Source organism: Tiliqua scincoides, chromosome 5 (assembly GCF_035046505.1).
Source record: "Tiliqua scincoides isolate rTilSci1 chromosome 5, rTilSci1.hap2, whole genome shotgun sequence".
In the NCBI taxonomy this organism is placed as follows: domain Eukaryota; kingdom Metazoa; phylum Chordata; class Lepidosauria; order Squamata; family Scincidae; genus Tiliqua; species Tiliqua scincoides.
In genome coordinates this window covers 83,961,530-83,982,618 of record NC_089825.1, presented here as the reverse complement: position 1 = coordinate 83,982,618, position 21,089 = coordinate 83,961,530, and the positions used below count along the sequence as shown (strand labels likewise).

At 43.7% G+C, this 21,089-nt stretch overlaps 1 protein-coding gene across 2 annotated transcripts in view; it reads left to right on the top strand.

Moving 5' to 3' along the window:
- SMARCE1 (SWI/SNF related, matrix associated, actin dependent regulator of chromatin, subfamily e, member 1) overlaps window positions 1–21,089 on the top strand; it is a 46,307-nt gene that overhangs the window by 22,354 nt on the left and 2,864 nt on the right. For both annotated transcript variants that reach the window (XM_066628810.1, XM_066628811.1), the window contains exons 8-10: window positions 10,147–10,319; window positions 15,871–15,972; window positions 17,204–17,414. In XM_066628810.1, the coding sequence (XP_066484907.1) occupies window positions 10,147–10,319; window positions 15,871–15,972; window positions 17,204–17,414 (486 nt within the window). The remainder of the gene's footprint in view (window positions 1–10,146; window positions 10,320–15,870; window positions 15,973–17,203; window positions 17,415–21,089) is intronic.

Below are 21,089 nucleotides of genomic sequence, written 5' to 3'. Positions count from 1 at the left end.
CACTGTGACAGAGTTCTCTGGGTTAATGCGGGGTGGGGAAAGGCATTGGCTGATCAGAGATTTGTCATGGTCTCCTGGAAGTATGTACAGTACAAACAAAATGGCCCCACTTCCCTTTCCTTATGTTAAAGCCCATGAGTATTTTTAGAGGTTAGGCTCAAAGAGAATAAAAGAGGTCCATGCATAAAGCAAGGTCAAGCCAGAAATTCAGTCTGTGGGGAGAATCAGAGTCGTGGGTGAGGGCATTCAGTTTTGGTTTAAAACCCAGGGATTTTTGCAGGACCAGGTTGCTGGGTTTCTGGATCACGCCCCAACAGTTCAAGTGGTGGGATGCTGACCGCTTTAATTGTTTTGAACAGTTCAAAATGCTGGCTATGTATGTCGTTCCCACCCCACCCCAGAACACACTGTTCTGAGCACCTATTTTCTTCAAGAACATTTTCGTTTCCTCACATTGCAATGCCTTGAAGACCTTATTGAATATTTGGAATCTTGCTTTATATATTGTCTCATTATGTTGCATCTCCCCTGAGGAAAAGCAGTCATGCTTAAGTCGTAATAGTAGTAGCAGTAAACCCTGGGCAGGTTCAGACAAATCTGCCAGCCTATATGCACAAAGGCATACTGTAGTACACATGCTCACACTCTCATTCCCTGTGGGATACTTGTCAGTTTGGCCTAGGCTACCCCATATCAGGAATGAAAGATAAGTTTTGCCCTTGCTGCAACTGCTCCCCAGATCCAGCAGCTATTCACATACGAGGAACAAAATAAAGGTGTGCCATTAGTAACACAATTGGGGCAGCAGTTAAACTGCTCCCCCATCCCTGAAGACTCCACTTACCCCAGTCCATTCAGACCTAGCCCTGCTTCTATCTGCATGGCTGCATCTAAGCACAGATTGTATTTCTTGGGCTGTATAGAGTCTGATGGAATGTTGAGAGGAAGATTTTCTGTGTCTAAATAATGGTGTGCAATCACTCATGGGGTAAGTGTTGCATAAAAGATTGCACTGAGGGCTGAGGCTGAAACATACATGGCTTACCTAAAACCACCCACTGAGTTCTCATAGCTGTGAACCTGCAGACTTCCCAAATCATCGCTCATGCCCTTTGCTCCTATGCCATGCCAGTGCTTGAGCTTTATCAGTTGTAAGCCTTGTTTGAGATGATCCTTGCTTATTCACACTTGTGTAAATAATCTGTGAATAATCCAACAGGTTCTGCTTGTAGTTGTCACCTTTTATCCTGCAGGCTGTCACAGTCGATTTTAGTTACTTCTGGCTGTCCTCTTTCCCTTGAAAGAATGGTCTTTTCGGCACTTTTGTTTGAGGGGGGAATTGCCTGCAAGGATTTTGTATTAGATGAAAGGACACGCATGAATGCTCTGTGCCCCACCTTGTCTGCACTGGCAAGTTATTAGTCATACAAGGATATGATCGCTTTTTTCTCTGTAAGACTCTTCGTATTATTAAGTTGAAACCTGTGGGTAAGAAGTAAAATGCTTTTCTTCTGTGCCATACATAGCTATACACACTATACACTATACATACATAGGAGTATACATACTCCTATGGCAGAGCAGCTGTACTCACTGTGTGTGGTACAATAAGATAATCAAAACTGATTAGATTTTGCCCCGCCCCAATTCCAACTTGTGCCATATTGAATTCTTCACTCACCTTGTAAGTCAACAGCCTTGCTGTCTGCTCCCTAAAGGTAGGAGGTAGGCATCATCAGACAGGAGCACCTCTGCACCTAGAATATACTATCCCTTTCACACAAATTCCTCCTCAGTTCAGATCCAAATGAAGGACCTTTCTCCTCTTCTTTAGGGACCTTCCAGGCCATAGCTTTTTATCTGTGTGAGTTGTTACTCCCAAAATAAATGCATCCCTGCTTCATTCCATAGCCTGATCATTGATAAACATTGGAATCCCCACTTGATCCAGTAAGTATGCACAGAGGGCAGACTGCTATCCAGATCAGGTGTGCTTGATGGATGTCTGTCAAAGTATTAAGTGATCTCAATGTGTGCCATTTGTCTTGGCACAATTCTTTTGTGGGAGAGCTGAGTGGAGACGCAGGATCAGGCCCCCCTTGGGGAGAATCAAGTAGCAGATTCAAAGGTTCAGCTATTCTTGAGGCACTTTCCTGTATGTTCTGCCTGTTCACTTCCTGTAGCTACTGCCAGTAACACCCTCGGAAAGCCCTAATCCAACTCTAGGGTGCAGGCAGTGGCACTCTCTCCTCTTAGAAAAAAAAACACCCAACCCGAGTGCATGGAAGTGTGGCCATTTGCCCACTTGATCGGTGCAGAACAGCCACCTTCTGCTGCTACCTAGCCATGCAGCCAGGTAAGAGAGTGGGGGCAAGCACCAAATGTGCTTTGCTTGCTTTGGTGCAACATTTGATGCTTGCTTTAGGCAACCACATTTGGTGCTTGCCCCCATTTGGTGCTTGCAAGCCACATTTGGTGCTTGCTTTAGGCACCAAGATGTCTTATGCCACTACAGACAATCAGGTGGAAGTTGGAGTTTCCTGTCTGCACGAGAAAATAAAAGCTTTCTTTCCTCTTCCAGCTTCAGCCTATGGAGGGTTTGAATGGGAGTGGAGCCTCCCATGTTCCCTCAAACTGCCTCTCTATTTCAGGACCAATCTCCTGTTTCACTGGGCTCTTAACATCAAATCTGTTGTTGTAGTCTGAATTTTGGCCACATCTACCCTTTAAACACCAAGCCCCTTGTCTTAAGGCCTTTGCAAATTATAGGACATTTATTTATTTAGTGAATTTTTACCCTTCCTTTCTCCTGGTAGCAGAATCAAGATGGCTGACAATCATTTTAAAGCAATAAAAAAAACCAAGGGAAGAAAAGCAGAGTGGGTAGATAGCTAGCAAGTCCCTCCCAGTGGATCTGCACCAGTTAAGACACCAATCAGATTGTGACTGAGAGTCAGCATTCACCACCAAGGGCCATCCTACATTAAAGCTTCCTAAGGCCTCACCAAAAATTCTCCAAAGAGGGAGCAGTTCTTTACTAAGGAATGAGAGTTCCATAGATGAGGTGCCACCACTGTGAAGGCCCTATTCCTCACCACCACCACCTCTATCAATGGCAGCACAGCTAAAAGGATCCTCTCTGATGATCTCAGAGGTCAGGATCAATTATAAGGAAGAAGGTGGTCCCTTAGGTAATAATAATAATAACAGGTATTTATATACCGCCTTTCTTGGTCTTTATTCAAGACTTTATTCAAGGCGGTTTACATAGGCAGGCTTTATTAAATCCCTATTAAATAGGGATTTTTACAATTTCAAAGAAGGTTCTTTCTTTCAAGAACGACTACATTCAAGGTGTTTCATTCTGATCTGGCTTCACATTCTGGCCTCCATCCTCCCACGCTCAGAGCAGATGGAATTGCTCGGCTTCAGCTTGTCAGCTGCTCCAAGGTCGCACGGTGCCGATGGCCTCGAACTGGCGACCTTGTGGATGTTATCTTCAGGCAGACGGAGGCTCTACCCTCTAGACCAGACCTCCTGCCCAGGTACCCTGGTCCTGTCCCGACTTTTTACGATAATTATTGCACAGTCTTCCATTGTTGTACCAGACATCTGTGTTCGAAGTAGTTCTTCCTTTGCAGGGAAATGGTACCTTGCTGCAATTTGTATATTGGTGGGATGAGGTGGGGGATTGTTCTAGACCTGTGTTGTTTGCCAAGGCTCAGTCATCTATTTATATGACATACATTCTATCTTTCCTTCATAGTGTTTAATATGGGGGAGGAGATATTGGAAGACCCTTGAGAATGTGCAGAATGACTTTCCTTACCACAGCAAGCCCACACAGACCTGGGATTAGTGAGAAGGGCTTCTTGCTCTCCATCTCTCATTTTAGAAATTACGCAAAGGGTGGGACATTATATGGGTGGGTGAAAATTTTACCTCTAGGAAAGATTCAGGAGCACCCTGACCTACAGTCAGGAGTTTGTTACTTTTATTCATTATAGAATTCATTGACTGGAAGGGCTGGGTTAACTGTTTAGGGTGGTTCCTCTATGAAACCTATCCAAAGACAAAGTTTTATTTAGATTTGAGGCCAAACCCTTATCTGGCATTTATCCTTCCCACTTAAAAAGCACTTTAGAGATTTGCCTTTGGTAGTTGACTATCTGTGACATTCCTTTGTGTGTTTGACAGAATGAGCGGGTGTGACTTTGCAATCCAAACTAAGTAACTATTTTTGTAGGAAAGTATGACAGAGAAAAGGGCAAGGATTTGCTTTGCCTCTGCCAAAAAAACAAAATTGTGCAAGTTTCCTTTGGCAGTGACGTATGAAAATTTATTTGCAAAAAGGCTGCAATTCCAACTGTCCAAAAAACTCTTATGTTTTTTATTTTCCCCTCTGCACAGTACCATGTTTTTGTCAAGAATCTTTTTTTTTTTTTTGTATGTGCAGATAACATGCAAAGGTAGCACAATTTTCATTTAGCATAGAGCTAGACCAGGGGTGTCAAACTTGCTTCATACCGAGGGCTGAATGGCATTCATGATGCCTGCTGAGGGCCAGAAGTGATGTCGTTAGGCAGAAAGTGATGTCATTAAACAACTCATAACCAAAAATTAGCACTTTTTCTCACTTAGGAATTCATTAACTTCAAATGACAGAAGAGAAAACATGCAAATCTTTATCATATTTCAATATATGGGAGAGCCCAATTTTGTGGGGGCTGCCCTTTTAGCAGTAACTCTTCAGCGCTGCTCAGCAGCTGAAAGCCTGAGGGCTGGATAAAAAGCTTCCGCTGGCCGCATCTGGCCCCCAGGCCTTATGTTTGACAGCCCTGAGCTAGACTTTCCTGTAGGCTGCCCACTTTAGAAAAGTTGTAGTCCTATGCACACTCGCCTAATAGTAGGTCAGGTCAAGCATCAAGGGACTTGTTTTTAAATAAACATGCCCAGGATTACACTGTAATTGAAATGTACAGCGATGGCTTGCAAGATGAAATTAATTTGTTCCGCGAGTTGTTTCGTATTGCGAAGATTTTGTCTTGCGAAGCACGATTTAAAACAAACTAAAACCAACAAAAGAAAAATGCAAAAAAATTTGTCTGGTGAAGCACAGCCATAGAAAAATTCATCTTGCGAGTCACCAAAAAAATCGCAAAACGCTTTCGTCTTGCGAGTCTTTCGTTGCACGAGGCATTCGTCTTGCGAGGCATTACTGTAATTGTGTATCATCTGTGGCTTCTATTTAAGACAGAACAGCGTTTGTCTTTGTCCAATGGAACAGAAAACATTCAGTCTGGATATTAGTATAACATGGTGGTTAAATGGCTAGTGGTTAAACATGGTGCAAATCTCAACTCAGTCATGGATTGACTAGATAGTTTAGTCTTAAGGGAAGCCACTATTTGCTCTGCTTCCTCAACTCTCCTTTAATATGGGAATAGGTAATAATATTGGACTATCTTACCAGGCTGTTGTAAGGATATTGTGATAATAGATGTAAAGCTTTCAGTAATGCAAAGATTTCAGTATCCGCGGGTCCCTGAACCCATGGGTTGGACCCGCACGGACACGAGGCTGGGGAGGCCATGCACAGCCTCCCTGGCCCTCAGAACATCCTCTGGAGGCAAGGGGAGCACAACTTCCCTCACCCCCAGAGGATTCCATAGCCCTCAAAACCTACAGATGTCATTATCCATGGCTTTTCTAATCTGCAAGGTTTCCTGGAACGGAACCTCCACGCTTAAGGCAGGAGGACCACTATAGTCAGCAAATATTAAACATTGAAATTCGCAGTTGAAGAGCTAAAGAATGTAGGGAAAGTATCAAATAAAGATAAATTCTTGTTTAATTATAGTTTTATGATAAACATTATGAAGATCTATAATATTCCAGAATTTCTAAATTGAAATAATGGCCTTCCAAGGATTTTCTAGGGTTTCCAAGAGATGAAATTCCTTAGGTTGCCTTTAGTGGATCAAAATATGTGATTTTCTGTTTAAAAAGTGGCATTTTAAAAAAAATTTTAAAAAGAGTTTTTAAATTTTCCTTTACTTAAGACTGCAATCCTAAAGATAGCTGCTTGAGACAAAGACGCATTCAACTCCAAGGGATTTACTTTTGAATAAACATGCTTAGTATTATACTGTAACTGTGTCTTTTTTTTTTAAAGCAACCTGGTTTAAAGTGAATTTAATATAAACAGACATGCTTACTTAATGTAAACAAACATTACAAGTCTTAACTTATAATCCTTTAAAACTAAATCAGTAATGTTCTGTCAAACACATCTGCTTTTCTACCTAAAAGTCTGAACTGTGGAAGAAAATGCCACTTCTGGAATCAAGTGTTGTTATTATACAGTGCCCTTTACACACCTGGCACCTTGCAAGTACTGAAAAGACGTCCATGTCTCAGCGTGCTGAATAGCTGAAAACAACATAATTGTAGGGAAGTGGAAGCAGTGATAAAGTGAAGGAGAATTTCGTGTTCGTATACTTTAGCTTCCTTACAGTGTGGAGCAAGGACTGTCAGACGAATCCCTCCTCTGAAGAATGGGCTTAATGGAGTATCTTCTTCACTTGCTGCTGATGTTGGTGTTATTAATTTGTATAGTGCCATCTATATCCATGGTGTTTTACACAGAATAAAAAGATAGGTCTCAAGGAGCTCACAATCTAGAGCAGCCATTTTCAACCACTGTGCCGTGGCACACTGGTGTGCCACGAATGGTCCCCAGGTGTGCTGTGGGAGTTTGGTGGAGGGTCATTTATTAACAGGACTATTGGGGATATGAGCCCTCCACCAACAGCAAGGTGTGCCTTGTCAATTGTCCAAAAACTGATGGTGTGCCTTGACAATTTTAGCACCTTGTCAGTGTGCCATGGGATGAAAAAGGTTGAAAATCACTGGTCTAGAGATAGACACAAAAGCAGCAACAAGAAGGGAAGGGAATGAAGGTGGCGCAAGAAAGGGAAGAATCTGCCAGGGTTTTAGTTATATTTAGTTAAGAATCCGAGTGGGAGTGTCTTAGAGACTGATATAATGATAATAATAAATAACCTGGAAATTGAAATACAGTGCCTTTGGGGAAAGAAAATAACTACATAAGAACATAAGAACAGCCCCACTGGATCAGGCCATAGGCCCATCTAGTCCAGCTTCCTGTATCTCACAGCGGCCCAACAAATGCCCCAGGGAGCACCCCAGATAACAAGAGACCTCATCCTGGTGCCCTCCCTTGCATCTGGCATTCTGACATAACCCATTTCTAAAATCAGGAGGTTGCGCATACACATCATGGCTTGTACCCCGTAATGGATTTTTCCTCCAGAAACTTGTCCAATCCCCTTTTAAAGGCGTCTAGGCTAGACGCCAGCACCACATCCTGTGGCAAGGAGTTCCACAGACCGACCACACGCTGAGTAAAGAAATATTTTCTTTTATCTGTCCTAACCCGCCCAACACTCAATTTTAGTGGATGTCCCCTGGTTCTGGTATTATGTGAGAGTGTAAAGAGCATCTCCCTATCCACTCTGTCCATCCCCGGCATAATTTTGTATGTCTCAATCTACCACCAGTATGTCTCACTACCATCTGGTGGGCTGTAGCACTGATGATGATGACTGTTTAATTTTTGTGCAAATCATTAATATTTGGCACAATCATTAAAATTTGGGACAACCAAATAGTATGGACACCTTTGGAGAAAATTGCTTTGCTGTCCAGTAATTTCCAGCTCTTGTTTCTGGAAGGCCAAGTGCTTAGGCCTGGATCCTAACAGCAGCCTGGGCTTGCAGTAGCCCACTGGACTTTTTGACTTTTTAATTGAACAGATGATCTCCACCATAAAATATCATAAATAGCTTTTGGAAGTTCCCTCAGTTTCAATAGCAGTTTGCTTTATTATGGGGGAGGGGGAGAGATGCTGTTAGAGAAGAACAAGCCTCAAACTACCCAGGGCTTACATAACTGGTTTCATAGTTATATTGAGTCTTTAAGTAAAATGATCTTTCGTGTATTAGCCATGTGTACAGAGAGAGAAAAACAAAAATCCATTGATTTTACCATTTTCCCACAGGCAGGTTTCAAACATAACATAAAACCTTGGGTTATTTAGCCGAAACTTCGTTTTGCATTATGTTTGAACCCATGTCTACCCACAAAGTGTGGTTTGTTTGGGACTAAGAAACCAAAACCTGAAACAACGGTTTGAAGCTGGTTTTCAAACCCATAATTTGTGTCAAATGTGGTCTCATGTTAAGTCTGAACTCACAGACTGTTGATAAACCACCCTTAGGGCAATTGCTCCACCTCCACAGACTATTTCACCCTGAGCGTGGGCAGCTGAGTGAATCAATGGGAGACAATAGCAGACAAGCTATTCTAAACCAAGGTTTTTCTGTTATAGGTCTGAAAGCTCAAACCGTGGCTTGTATTTTTAATTATGGTTAGGCAAGACATGCTTTCATGTAAGGTCTAGGCCCCAGCTTTGTCTCTTAAGTAGATAATGTTCTATAGTGCAGTAGACATGGAGGCCTGTTAACCAAAGATTTGGGTTTATGCTTCTAGGTAGTTCAGTGGCTATATTTATAAATACATTTTTAAAGACTGCTTTGCTACCCATTGTGTGCATTGTGGCTAAGTCTGCAATCCTACGCTCACTTAACCAAATTTAACCTAGTGGGACTTGCTTCCAGGTAAACATACATAAGTTTGTACTGGAAGAGACTGAGCTACAAATCAAGATTTTCCTGCTGCAAAACTTGTGTCTGCCAAGAACTCACTAGGTCGCAATGCATGTGAAGTGCTTTGTGCCCTCTCAAAGCACAGTACAAGTGCTAAGTATTCTTATGATCAAAGTGGTTTACTATAAGTGGTTATTTAAAACTATAAGAACAATAATGAAAATACCCATAAGACCATACACTGTCAAGAAAGCCAGCAGTAGCAGCAGGAAACAACTGGCTTAAGCCAGGAAATAAAAACTCTGCCACGTGGAATCCATGCAAGCCCCTGAGGCAGGGAGTTCCATAGCCAAGGCATCACCAGCAAGAAGGCTGTGTCATATATCACTGCTAGCAACATTTCAGCTTGCAGTGGAACACAAACCAGAGCCTTGGTTGCAAACCATATGGGGTTCAAAACAGTAACTGAATGATACCTGAATTGCCAAATGGAAAGCTCAAGTTAAACCAACCTTCCCCCCCCCCGTCATTTACACAACTGTGTGTTGTTTGTTTATTCACAAGTTCCTGTGGATCTAAGTTTCCGTCTAAGTTTCACACTCAAAAACCAGGGGCCAAACAATTACCTTGAATTAAATCAATTTACTGTGGTTGCACTAGGGCTGTGATATCTGTCCATATGGATGCATGAAGCTGCCTTCTACTGAGTCAGACTGTTTGAACTCATTATCATCTACACTGCTTTCTGAGGCCTCAACCAGAGGTCTTTCCCATCACCTATCATTTTTCAAAAACCAGAGATGCCAAGGTGTGAACTGGTAACCTTCTGTGTGGAAAGTACATTCACTGCCCTGGAGGTGTGGCCCCGCCTCATACAGTTCGTTTAAACAACCATCCCAGTTCGTTATTCTGTGGAAACACAAGCAACCCATTGGCATAGTTTGAGGCACCAACTGAAAGTCTGTTCATTTCTTATCTCTGTAGGAGTGTTCAGAATTTACTCAAGGTTGCAGGACCATCAACTGAATACTGGCTTTTGAAGCCTGCTATTTCAGTATCGTAGCCAGAATGTTTCTCAGCCCTACCCCCTGCAGTGCCAAGGATCAAAGCTGGGACCTCCTGCTTACAAAAATGTAGTGAACTGTTCTGGAACCTGAGCTGTATATTCTGTGCCAGAAGAGGTCAAGAAAGTCCACATTTTGTAGTCACAGTTGAGCAATTTACCTGAGCGTTATTTATTTTAAGGTTGTAAGCGTAGTTTCCTTTTTCTTAATTCAGCTTCCAAGCCTCAGGGTTTCAGAGAACTTAATGTTTCTGGCAAAAGGATGAGAGTGGCAGAAAGAAACGGATGTTGAATTCAGGGTTTTGCAGCTAGTCTTCCCTGTGAAGTTCCGTAATGGTAGAAACATGCAAGTTACACTTTTGCAGTTTGATGCTATGTCTATCTTTATTTCAGATTATGACGATGGATTTTCTATGAAACACACAGCCACAGCCCGTTTTCAGAGAAACCACCGCTTAATAAGTGAAATCTTGAGTGAAAGTGTAGTCCCCGACGTCCGATCAGTGGTCACCACAGCCAGGATGCAAGTTCTCAAGCGCCAAGTCCAGTCCTTAATGGTTCATCAGGTAGAGCATGGCTTTCTGAAAACCGTAAATAAATGTAATGGGTTTGAGTGCAAGTGTGGATATGAGTGGGATTCTTCGTGCACTTTCCATGGGTTGTCTATTATGTAGTCTATTTTTGTTGTGCAGTACAGCTTTAGAATCAGGACATATTCCCACTATGTTTTGAAACTGGCTTGAAACTGATATCCTAAACCCCTGGAAGCTGTCATTTTGGAAAGATGCTGATAAACTCATTTGATAGTAAGTCATAGCCCTGTCACAGTTCTGAGATTTTCTCAGTTGCACGTTTCAACAGTTGAAACTGATTTGAAATCTGTTTGACACTAATCAGATGTTGGCATACCAGTAAGTTTAGAAAAGGCCAAAATGCTATCTAGTCCAAACCTCTGCTGTAAGGCAGGATTGTAGCTTCTGTACCCACCACGAGTCAGCTTTACTAACTTGAATCATAGAGTACCTCAAGCAGTGAACTGGTGAGCAATAGAAAGGTATTTACAGGGAAAGTTTTCCCAGAGTCCTCCATGGGGGAGAATTGCATCATTTTCCCACAGGGACCTACCCAAACTTGAGCAGCTCATTTTTTGGAAACGGTGTAATGTGCTTTTATTCATACTATACTGGCCTGTGGTGGCCAAGCTGATGACTGTTGGAAGCAAGAAGCAGGATCAGGTGGATCATTAGCTTGATCCAGCAGAGCTATTTTTAGGTTCTTGTAGAATAGGATAATTAGCATATTATTTCCTTTCCTACCTCCTTGGGAGGGACTGAGCAATTCACATAAATATCATGTCCAAGCATCAACAGAGCTACTGAAAAAGTTCAGAATCTATAAACCACCCAGAAATTATCAGGGGCCCTCTTTTCTCTTGTGAGGTGAGGAAGAAAATCAAACTTGAAACTTGCTTGGCCTTTTCTTAACCATTAACATTGAATTTGCATCTGTCCTGCTGAAATACTCCATAATATGAATCTGACTAATCTGAAAGAGCTGCATGAATACAAAAGCAATTCCTGCTAAGAAACGTGTGGGAAAGTAACAAACTTGGGAATGCCTGTTTGGACTCGTTGCTGTCCTGTCCAACTCCAGCCCTCATTTTAAAAGCCCTTCCAGCCCAATCCATGAGCTTTGCAGTCTTCTTTAGGAGTCCCTGCAGAAGGGAAGGGACACCATATGTACCTACGTGTATACATCTGCTTTTACTTAAGCATACACAACTGTCCCCTCCATTATTGCGGCATGGTACAACTTGGCAAGCAAGAGAACTTTCTGGGTGCATCAGAATTCCACAACAGCAAGAAATCAGTTACAGGCATAACTAGTTTTGGCAAAGCTTCTTTTCAATTGTTGTTGTGTTAAATTTATTCTTACTAACTAAAACAAAATGGAGGAAGTGGTGTGTTGTTTTTTTTCTTGAATGATTTGTTTTATTTTGTACTCTGTTCCACCCAACACACCCCTTCTCCAGACTAGTATCATTCATTGTAGATCTTGCCAGGAATAAACACTTCAGTGCTATTCCCCAGATCTGCAAGTAGTGGACTTCATTACAAACACAAGTGCATTCCAGTCAAGCAGCATTCGGCTATCCATATGTAGCATTCAACACTTTATGTGGTATCTCTTGGGAGGTCAAAAGGTGTGGACTAGCACTAAATATTCCAGTATGTTCTATGCTCTGTCACAGAGATGCAACTCTTGAACCACGTGAAACTGAGAGCTCCTTCTTACAAAGATGTTGCAATGTTTCATTAACATGTAACTGCCAAAGCCTACTTCTTTACTTGTGTGTTAATTTCCCTAGTTATTAAATATGCGAGCTAAATGTTCTCTTTTAAAATAGAATAGGAACTAAATGACACGTCTCTTGGAACTCCTCTTTGAACTAGTGCTGTATTTCATGTTCTTGGTTTATTCCAGCACTGTTAGACCCGCATTCAAAGATCCTGCTTCCCATTTTTGTAGATTTTATATTGTGCCATGAAAGCATCTTGTGCATTTCTCTGTAGATCTAAGGGGGCAGAGTAGACACATGTTAAAATGAAAATCTAACTAATTAATCCCTGCAAGGTGCCATTTATGGATTTATTTTACTATGTAAACCACTTTGTGAATTACTCTTGTTATAAAGAGCAGCATATTAGTATTCTTAATAACTAATAGCATATCAGTATTCTTAAGAATAATTAGTGTTCTTCATAATATTCTTAATAGTATTCTTAATAATTAGTATTCTTAATAACAATAATAAATACAGGCTATAGCCCATAAGTATTTTTAGGCTTCAGACATATGGAACTGATTGAGTTAGTTGACCAAGCTTTTAAAAAGCAGCTAATTTTCTTCATACTGTTACACCTGCTGGATCCTCTTAATCAAAATTTAACCCAATGACACTCAGACCAGCAAGTCCCTAGGACAGGGGATCTTTGCAGCACCGCAACCCACCTTGTCCTCTGCAGTGGGTTGCAACGCTCCTGGTAGTTCTGGAGGCCTGTCCTAGCTCAGTGACCCATTCCACAGTCCTCTGCAGATGAGAGGGCCCAAATTGCAACCCACTGTGCTCCCTGCACTTCAGGAATCACTGCTTTAGGGGGAAGAAACTTTCCCAAGTGCAGAGCAGCTGCTGAGGGTACCTGCATGCCTTTGTGTTTTAGATGCAGATGAAGCTAACATGGGGCACCCTTAGTTGATATGAAGACAGATTTGGAAGATATGAACTTTAACATTTAAGCATAGATATTTTTCTTTGAAGCACAAGTAAAATTCACAGTTTTACAGTTGTGAGCGAAGTTGTGTGGTTGGGGGCGTTCTGGGGGGTGGGGAGAGGCGGGTCTGTGGAGCAGAGCCCTGCAGGATCCAGGGCACTCGGGTAGGACTGCTCGCCCTACACGAGCGCATTCACTTCAGCGGCAACCAAACAGTCGCCGCTAAAGTGAGTAGTCCCATTGCAGGGCTGCTTCCTTTGCTTGGGGGGACAAACGTCCCCTTCTCCTGAGGAACCTCCCACGGTAACGTAGGAGGCTCTGGATCTGGCGGGAGCCCTTTGTGGAGCCACTGGGTCCCGCAGCTCCAGACAGCTCAGGATTGGGCTGCCCGTACCTTGTGTGTAAAGCATTCAATACGTGCCAAAAATAAACTTGACTTCCTTGCTGACATAGAGGATAACTACCCTACAAAACTCAACCAGTTTAATTGTCAGAGTTTCCCTCAAAATGAATATTTGGAATCATGGCAAAAGAAATGTAAGAAGGTGATACTGGACGCCAAGCGAGACTATGAGGAACGCATGGCCAGCAACATTAAGGGGAATAATAAAAGCTTCTTCAAATATGTTAGAAGCAGGAAACCCGCCAGAGAAGCGGTTGGCCCTCTGGATGGTGAGGGAGGGAAAGGGGAGATAAAAGGATACTTAGAGATGGCAGAGAAATTAAATGAGTTCTTTGCATCTGTCTTCACGGCAGAAGACCTCGGGCAGATACCGCTGCCTGAACGGCCCCTCCTGACCGAGGACTTAAGTCAGATAGAGGTTAAAAGAGAAGATGTTTCAGACCTCACTGATAAATTAAAGATCAATAAGTCACCGGGCCCTGATGGCATCCACCCAAGAGTTTTTAAGGAATTGAAGAATGAAGTTGCAGACCTCTTGACTAAGGTATGCAACTTGTCCCTCAAAACGGCCATGGTGCCAGAAGATTGGAGGATAGCAAATATCACGCCTATTTTTAAAAAGGGAAAGAGGGGGGACCCGGGAAACTATAGGCCGATCAGCCTAACATCCATACCGGGTAAGATGGTGGAATGCCTCATCAAAGATAGGATCTCAAAACACATAGACGAACAGGCCTTGCTGAGGGAGAGTCAGCATGGCTTCTGTAAGGGTAAGTCTTGCCTCACAAACCTTATAGAATTCTTTGAAAAGGTCAACAGGCATGTGGATGCGGGAGAACCCATGGACATTATATATCTGGACTTTCAGAAGGCGTTTGACATGGTCCCTCACCAAAGACTACTGAAAAAACTCCACAGTCAGGGAATTAGAGGACAGGTCCTCTCGTGGATTGAGAACTGGTTGGAGGCCAGGAAGCAGACAGTGGGTGTCAATGGGCAATTTTCACAATGGAGAGAGGTGAAAAGCGGTGTGCCCCAAGGATCTGTCCTGGGACCGGTGCTTTTCAACCTCTTCATAAATGACCTGGAGACAGGGTTGAGCAGTGAAGTGGCTAAGTTTGCAGACGACACCAAACTTTTCCGAGTGGTGAAGACCAGAAGTGATTGTGAGGAGCTCCAGAAGGATCTCTCCAGACTGGCAGAATGGGCAGCAAAATGGCAGATGCGCTTCAGTGTCAGTAAGTGTAAAGTCATGCACATTGGGGCAAAAAATCAAAACTTTAGATATAGGCTGATGGGTTCTGAGCTGTCTGTGACAGATCAGGAGAGAGATCTTGGGGTGGTGGTGGACAGGTCGATGAAAGTGTCGACCCAATGTGCGGCGGCAGTGAAGGCCAATTCTATGCTTGGGATCATTAAGAAGGGTATTGAGAACAAAACGGCTAGTATTATAATGCCGTTGTACAAATCTATGGTAAGGCCACACCTGGAGTATTGTGTCCAGTTCTGGTCGCCGCATCTCAAAAAAGACATAGTGGAAATGGAAAAGGTGCAAAAGAGAGCGACTAAGATGATTACGGGGCTGGGGCACCTTCCTTAGGAGGAAAGGCTGCGGTGTTTGGGCCTCTTCAGCCTAGAAAAGAGACGCCAGAGGGGGGACATGATTGAGACATACAAAATTATGCAGGGGATGGACAGAGTGGATAGGGAGATGCTCTTTACACTCTCACATAATACCAGAACCAGGGGACATCCACTCAAATTGAGTGTTGGGCGGGTTAGGACAGACAAAAGAAAATATTTCTTTACTCAGCGTGTGGTCGGTCTGTGGAACTCCTTGCCACAGGATGTGGTGATGGCATCTAGCCTAATCGCCTTTAAAAGGGGATTGGACAAGTTTCTGGAGGAAAAATCCATTATGGGGTACAAGCCATGATGTGTATGCGCAACCTCCTGATTTTAGAAATGGGTTATGTCAGAATGCCAGATGCAAGGGAGGGCACCAGGATGAGGTCTCTTGTTATCTGGTGTGCTCCTTGGGGCATTTGGTGGGCCGCTGTGAGATACAGGAAGCTGGACTAGATGGGCCTATGGCCTGATCCAGTGGGGCTGTTCTTATGTTCTTACCTTCTTATGATGCTATCAATTGAGCAACTTCTGTCTGTTTTGCAATTTCATAAATCCACAACTTGTAGAATTTCCTGAGAGTTAAGAGAGGTTCTGCCAGTTAATCAGCCATAAAATAGGTTTGTGTTGTGGAAATGTGACCTCTATCTTGTTTCGGACGTCATCTGCTTTTATTGCAAACTAGGAAAGCTACCCCAATATCTTCATCGCCCTCCCCCATTATAATAATATTTCACATGTTAATTAGATTTAACATGTGTTTATGACAAGTATTCATTTCATATTGTAACTGGAAATTATTTTTGTTCTTCCCAGAGAAAACTAGAAGCTGAGCTCCTGCAGATCGAAGAACGGCACCAGGATAAGAAGAGGAAATTCTTGGAGAGTACAGAATCCTTTAACAATGAGCTGAAGAGGGTATGGTTCAGCAAAACCTTTCTGTGTGTTGCCTGGAAACCAGTCTGTTTTTTCAGTCTTAAAGTGATTTGTATATATGGCTTAAAGTCTGGTCACTTAGAGCAGGGAATAGGGAGAGTTGGGTTGTTATCACAGGCTACGATAACGTCTTTTTGTTTTCTACAATTGGTCCCTCAAGTCCAGTGAGAGCTGGTACCTGACATTATTACCAATTGAACCTTCAACTTTACACATAAAGCCTTGTGCTTTACCAGTGATCTAAGATTAGTTCCTTTTGAAGGCAAGAACATTGAGGATTCTGGTATCTGTTATAGTAAAAATTGCATTTGCCTCCCAGTTGTACAGGTTGGGAAGGAACAGTGAGGAAAATACAGCCAGCTCAAGCAGTAATAGTTTTAAAGCACAATCAGTACAGAGTCAATAGTTAAAAAAGACAGAGTGCACTAGACATTTTCTCCCAAGTCTTAGTCCTCATTGTGATGGTAGAGCTATGTCTGGGCTATACCACTGCTGGTGGAGCTTGAATGTACCCTTGTAAATTTAATGGGCCAAAGATGGCTCATCCAGCATCATTGGATTGATCTTGGTCTGATCCCACAAGACAGTTTTTAAGCAAGTAATTCATCAACTTATTTTTAAGTTAGAAAGCAAAATTGCACACCTGGGGTCTTTTAACAGTCAAGGCATCACTAAACTGTTGTTTAGTGATACTTTGGCTATTTTAAGAGTCCCCAAGTGTGCCACCTTGCTTTGTAACTTAATAAACCATTGATTAATCATGGGGGTTCAACCCACTCTGCTGAACCCTGTCAGGTCATTAGAATTACTCCTGTGTTCCAAACTGAAGTCAACCACCTTACGAATGTGGGGCTGAGTTCCAAAGTACATGTCATGCCAGCTTTCCTCCTAGGGTATATTGCAGCTCTCTGTTGTGTGAGGAGGGTAATTGGATCAGGAAAGCAATGGGGGGGCAAAGGGTTAAAATATCCCATGGCAGAGCCCGCATTTTGATTGGGGCTCTATGGCTGCTGTTTAAAGGGAAAAAAAACAAGACCACCAGGACCAGCAGTATGTTTGATGCAATGTGTAGCTTTGCCCTGAAGCTGAGAATGTATTGCATAAAACCACCAGGTGAGTTTATGGCAGAGGCAAGATTTGAGCCCTGTTAGCAGAACAGCCTGAGCAGAGCTCTGAATCCAAAAGTGACACGGCTTTCTCCTGTCATCACTAGCTGTGCAGCCTGAAGGTCGAGGTGGACATGGAGAAAATAGCTGCAGAAATTGCCCAGGCCGAAGAACAGGCCCGCAAGCGGCAAGAGGAAAGGGAGAAAGAAGCTGCAGAGCAAGCAGAGCGCAGTCAGAACAGCACAAGCACTGAGGAGGAGCAAGTAGCCAGCAAGAGTGAGGAAAAGAAAGAAGAGGGAAGTATGCCCATGGAAACAGGTAACCGTTTGGCAAGACCAGCTCTCACCTTTTCTCAAAATAGCTACATAGTGAGTGAATGAGCAGGAGTCATGTGACTGGGGGCCCAGTCCTATCCAACTTTCCAGCACTGATGCAGCCATGCCAGAGGCATGTACTGCACCCTGAGGTCTGAGGGAGCAGTCACAGAGGTCAAGGAACATTTGTTGTCTTGGGGCTGTGTTAAAACTGCATTAGCACTGGAAATTTGGATTGGGCCCTAAGTTGAAGAAGGAAGAGTTTTCAGCTGCATCCATTTGGGAGCATTTGTTTCCTCTAAGCCAGTGGTTCTCAAACATTTTAGCACTGGGACCCACTTTTTAGAATGGCAATGTATTGGGACCCACCAGATGTGATGTCATTAACTTGGAAATGATGTCGTGGCCAGAAGTGACATCGTTAAACCCATTTCTGCCCAGCCCGCAGGTATACACATTTATAACACTCCATACGACAAAATCAGATTAAATTAATTGAGTAAGTAAATAAAAGTTTACAATAAGTATTTATTTATTTATTTAAAAATTTATTTAAAATAAAGAACTCTCCTAACCTTCCCAAGCAGTTGTTGATCTGTTTAAAAAAAATGCCCCAACATCCCAAAGGCTGCAATACTATCCATACGTACCCAGGAGTAAGTTCCATTGACTATCATTGTTAAAAGCATATGCATAGTAGCCTGTGAAAAGCACAGATCTGTAAAATTTCCCCAAATGCAGTCATGTACCATGGTAGCATCAAGTCTAATATGTTAAAATGAAATACACATTGAAATGAATGGGGACCCACCTGAAATTGGCTTGCAATCAATCAGTTTCAACAACCTTTAATGACATAGCATGGCTTGCAATCCACCTAGTGCAGGGGTCGGCAACCTTAAACACTCAAAGAGCCATTTGGACCCATTTTCTAGAGGGGAAAAAACCTCAGGAGCCACAAAACCCTTTTGACATCTAAAATGAAGATAACACTGCATATATAGTTTTTTTTTATCTTTATGCTCTTATAGGTACCATTTTTATAATGTAGCCCCCTCTTGTAGCTTTTAGTTAGTTTTGTCATACATTCTTATCTTGTGTTTTCAGACGCCTGGTCCTCTATGGTGTTTTGCCTGATTCCAAGGCCATTCTCTGCCTGGAGAATTATGCCCACTTTAAGCAAATTAGCTCACCTTGTTTCCCCCAACAAATGACCTTGGTTCTGTCCTACACTCCTGCTGGACCCCACCTCCAGGGTAGCTCACCTATTCAACCTGCAGAGGTCCTCTCTCCTGCCAGCAGCCTCCCACCACTACAGCAGACCCTTGGTCCTCAGCAGGTCTTAGGCACAGCAGCCACACACCAAACTCCAGTGTCTCCAGCAGTCCATTAGTCACAAAGTCAGTCAGAGTATCCAGGGCAGAGTCCAAAGTCAGTAAGCTAAGTCACAGTCCAAGGTCAGATTCCAAAGTCAGTCAGTCAAATCAGTCAGGGTATCCAAGTCAAAGTCAGTAAGCCCAGTCAATCTCCCCTCCAACCTGTACTCCTTCTCCAACCCACACCCCCCCTTCCTGCCTTGGGTGCTCCTTATATCCCTGAGGGCCCTATTGCCTTCAAGTGGCTGCAGCTGTGCAGCACACTCTGCTGGATGCCCAGGCCTTACCCTTAAAGGGACCACTGCTGACACCACATCTACCTCCTCACCAGATCTTCCAGGATTCCAATACATATGGTGGTTATGACATCTGCTTATCTTACATGGATACTAAAGAACTCCCCCCACCTTCCAGAGGCACCCTGCTGGAAGGAAAAAAGGACAGACTCCAGAGGTGGGGAAGACAGGAAGCCAGAGCTGGGGGGGCAGCCACAGGCCAGCTTCTGCCCTGCCTGCCCTCCCTCACTCAGGCTGCAACCCTCTCCACACTATCCTGGGAGTAAGCCCCATTGACTACAATGGGACTTCTGAGCAGACAAGTTGGTTGGAGCTCTCAGGTTGCAGTCCTCTCCACACTTTCCTGGGAGGAAGCCTCACTGACTACTTGTGAGTAGACCTGCATAGGAGGGGGCTGAGGCTGCAGCCCTCCACACCTTGCTGGGAGGAAGCCCCACTGACTACAGCGGGGCTTACTTGTGAGTAGACCTGCACAGGAGGGGGCTGAGGCTACAGCCCTCCACACCTTCCTGGGAGTAGCCCAGGGACTACATTGGGGCTTGCTCTCGAACAGACCTTTGCAGGCTCCCACTCACCCGTCCTTGCGCTTGGCCTTGAGCAGACTCCAAGGCTGCCATCCCAGGCACCCTTTCCTGGGAGTAAGCTTCATCCACTGTAATTGGGCTTACAACTGAGTAGACATACATAGGAGCTGGCTCCAAGGCTGCCATTCCAGGCACCCTTTCCTGGGAGTAAGCTTCATCCACTGTAATGGGGCTTACTACTGAGTAGACACACAGGATGTCTCCTCAGCTGTGGAGGAAAAGCCTCTCCTTGCACTGAGTGGGGACCTGCTCAGGGAAAGGCGGGCTGCAAGGGCTGGCAATGGCTGAGGAGGAGGGCGTCCTGCTGGAGAGTTGGGGAAGGGAAAAACAGGGAGCTGAAGCCTGCAGAGCAGGCAAAATTGAAAAGGGAAACCAATGTGGGGCAGGTGGGGGTGAAGGGAGAGGAGGGCAGTGAGCTAAGGGGGCGGAGGGAAGCAGCCTGCCCTCCCAACACAGGTGCCTCCTGTTACTCCCTTTGCCACTTTCACCGGGAGGAGCTGCAGCAAACAGCTGAAAGAGCCACATGCGGCTCTAGAACCGCAGGTTGCAGACCCCTGACTCAGCAGGAAGCCCTTCACAGCTTCCTTCTCTGCACTCTGTAGCTGAGAGGTGATGATGACATCATCACTGAGCTCTCTGGATAAGCCCCCATGCAGCCACATTAGGTACTCCATACACTGTGTGGGGGAGGTGACAGAGTCAGAGAGGACGCTTTTGGGAAAGTCACAGAAGTAATGGAGGGGAGATTAAACTGTGTCCATTGATACAGGTATAAGGAAGGCTGAATTTTCATGTGGATTTAAAATAACCAGGGTTGTGTGTCTCTAGTTTTAATATGTAATATAACTCAAATACTTATCTATGTATCTCTGTTCACAAGTAATGTGTTCGTGTTATTTGAATAATACCTCTTTAGTAACAAAAGAAAAGATTTACTTTAATAATTATAACTAGTGTATTGTGTGAGTCGAGAAAGAGACTAACAGTGCAATCCTGTGCATGTCTACTCAGAAGTAAGTTCAGTATGGCTTACTCCTGGGTAAATGTGTTTAGGATTGCTGCCTGCGGGTGAGCTTTAGAGAGTTCTCACCCCTAGTTAGTCATTCCAGTCTTTGTTTCAACTTGATGGAGCTGCTATGAAGCAAAATTCATTAGCAACTGGTTTAAGTGGGATTAATGTTTGTGGATCCTTTTCTCAAGCAGCAGAAAGTCATATCCCAGCCAAGAATTAATTATGTGAACATTTCCAGTGAAAGGCAGAATAACCAAACCTTATTTAGCCTGGCAATTTGCATTTTCTCATTGGATACATGTTCAGGGACTCCAGAAAAGACTATAGTGGGCCTGCCCCCATTTCTTTTGTTCACACAGGTAGGAAGGGGCCATAGCCAGGTGTTTGCACTGATTGAAGCAAAGTATGGGA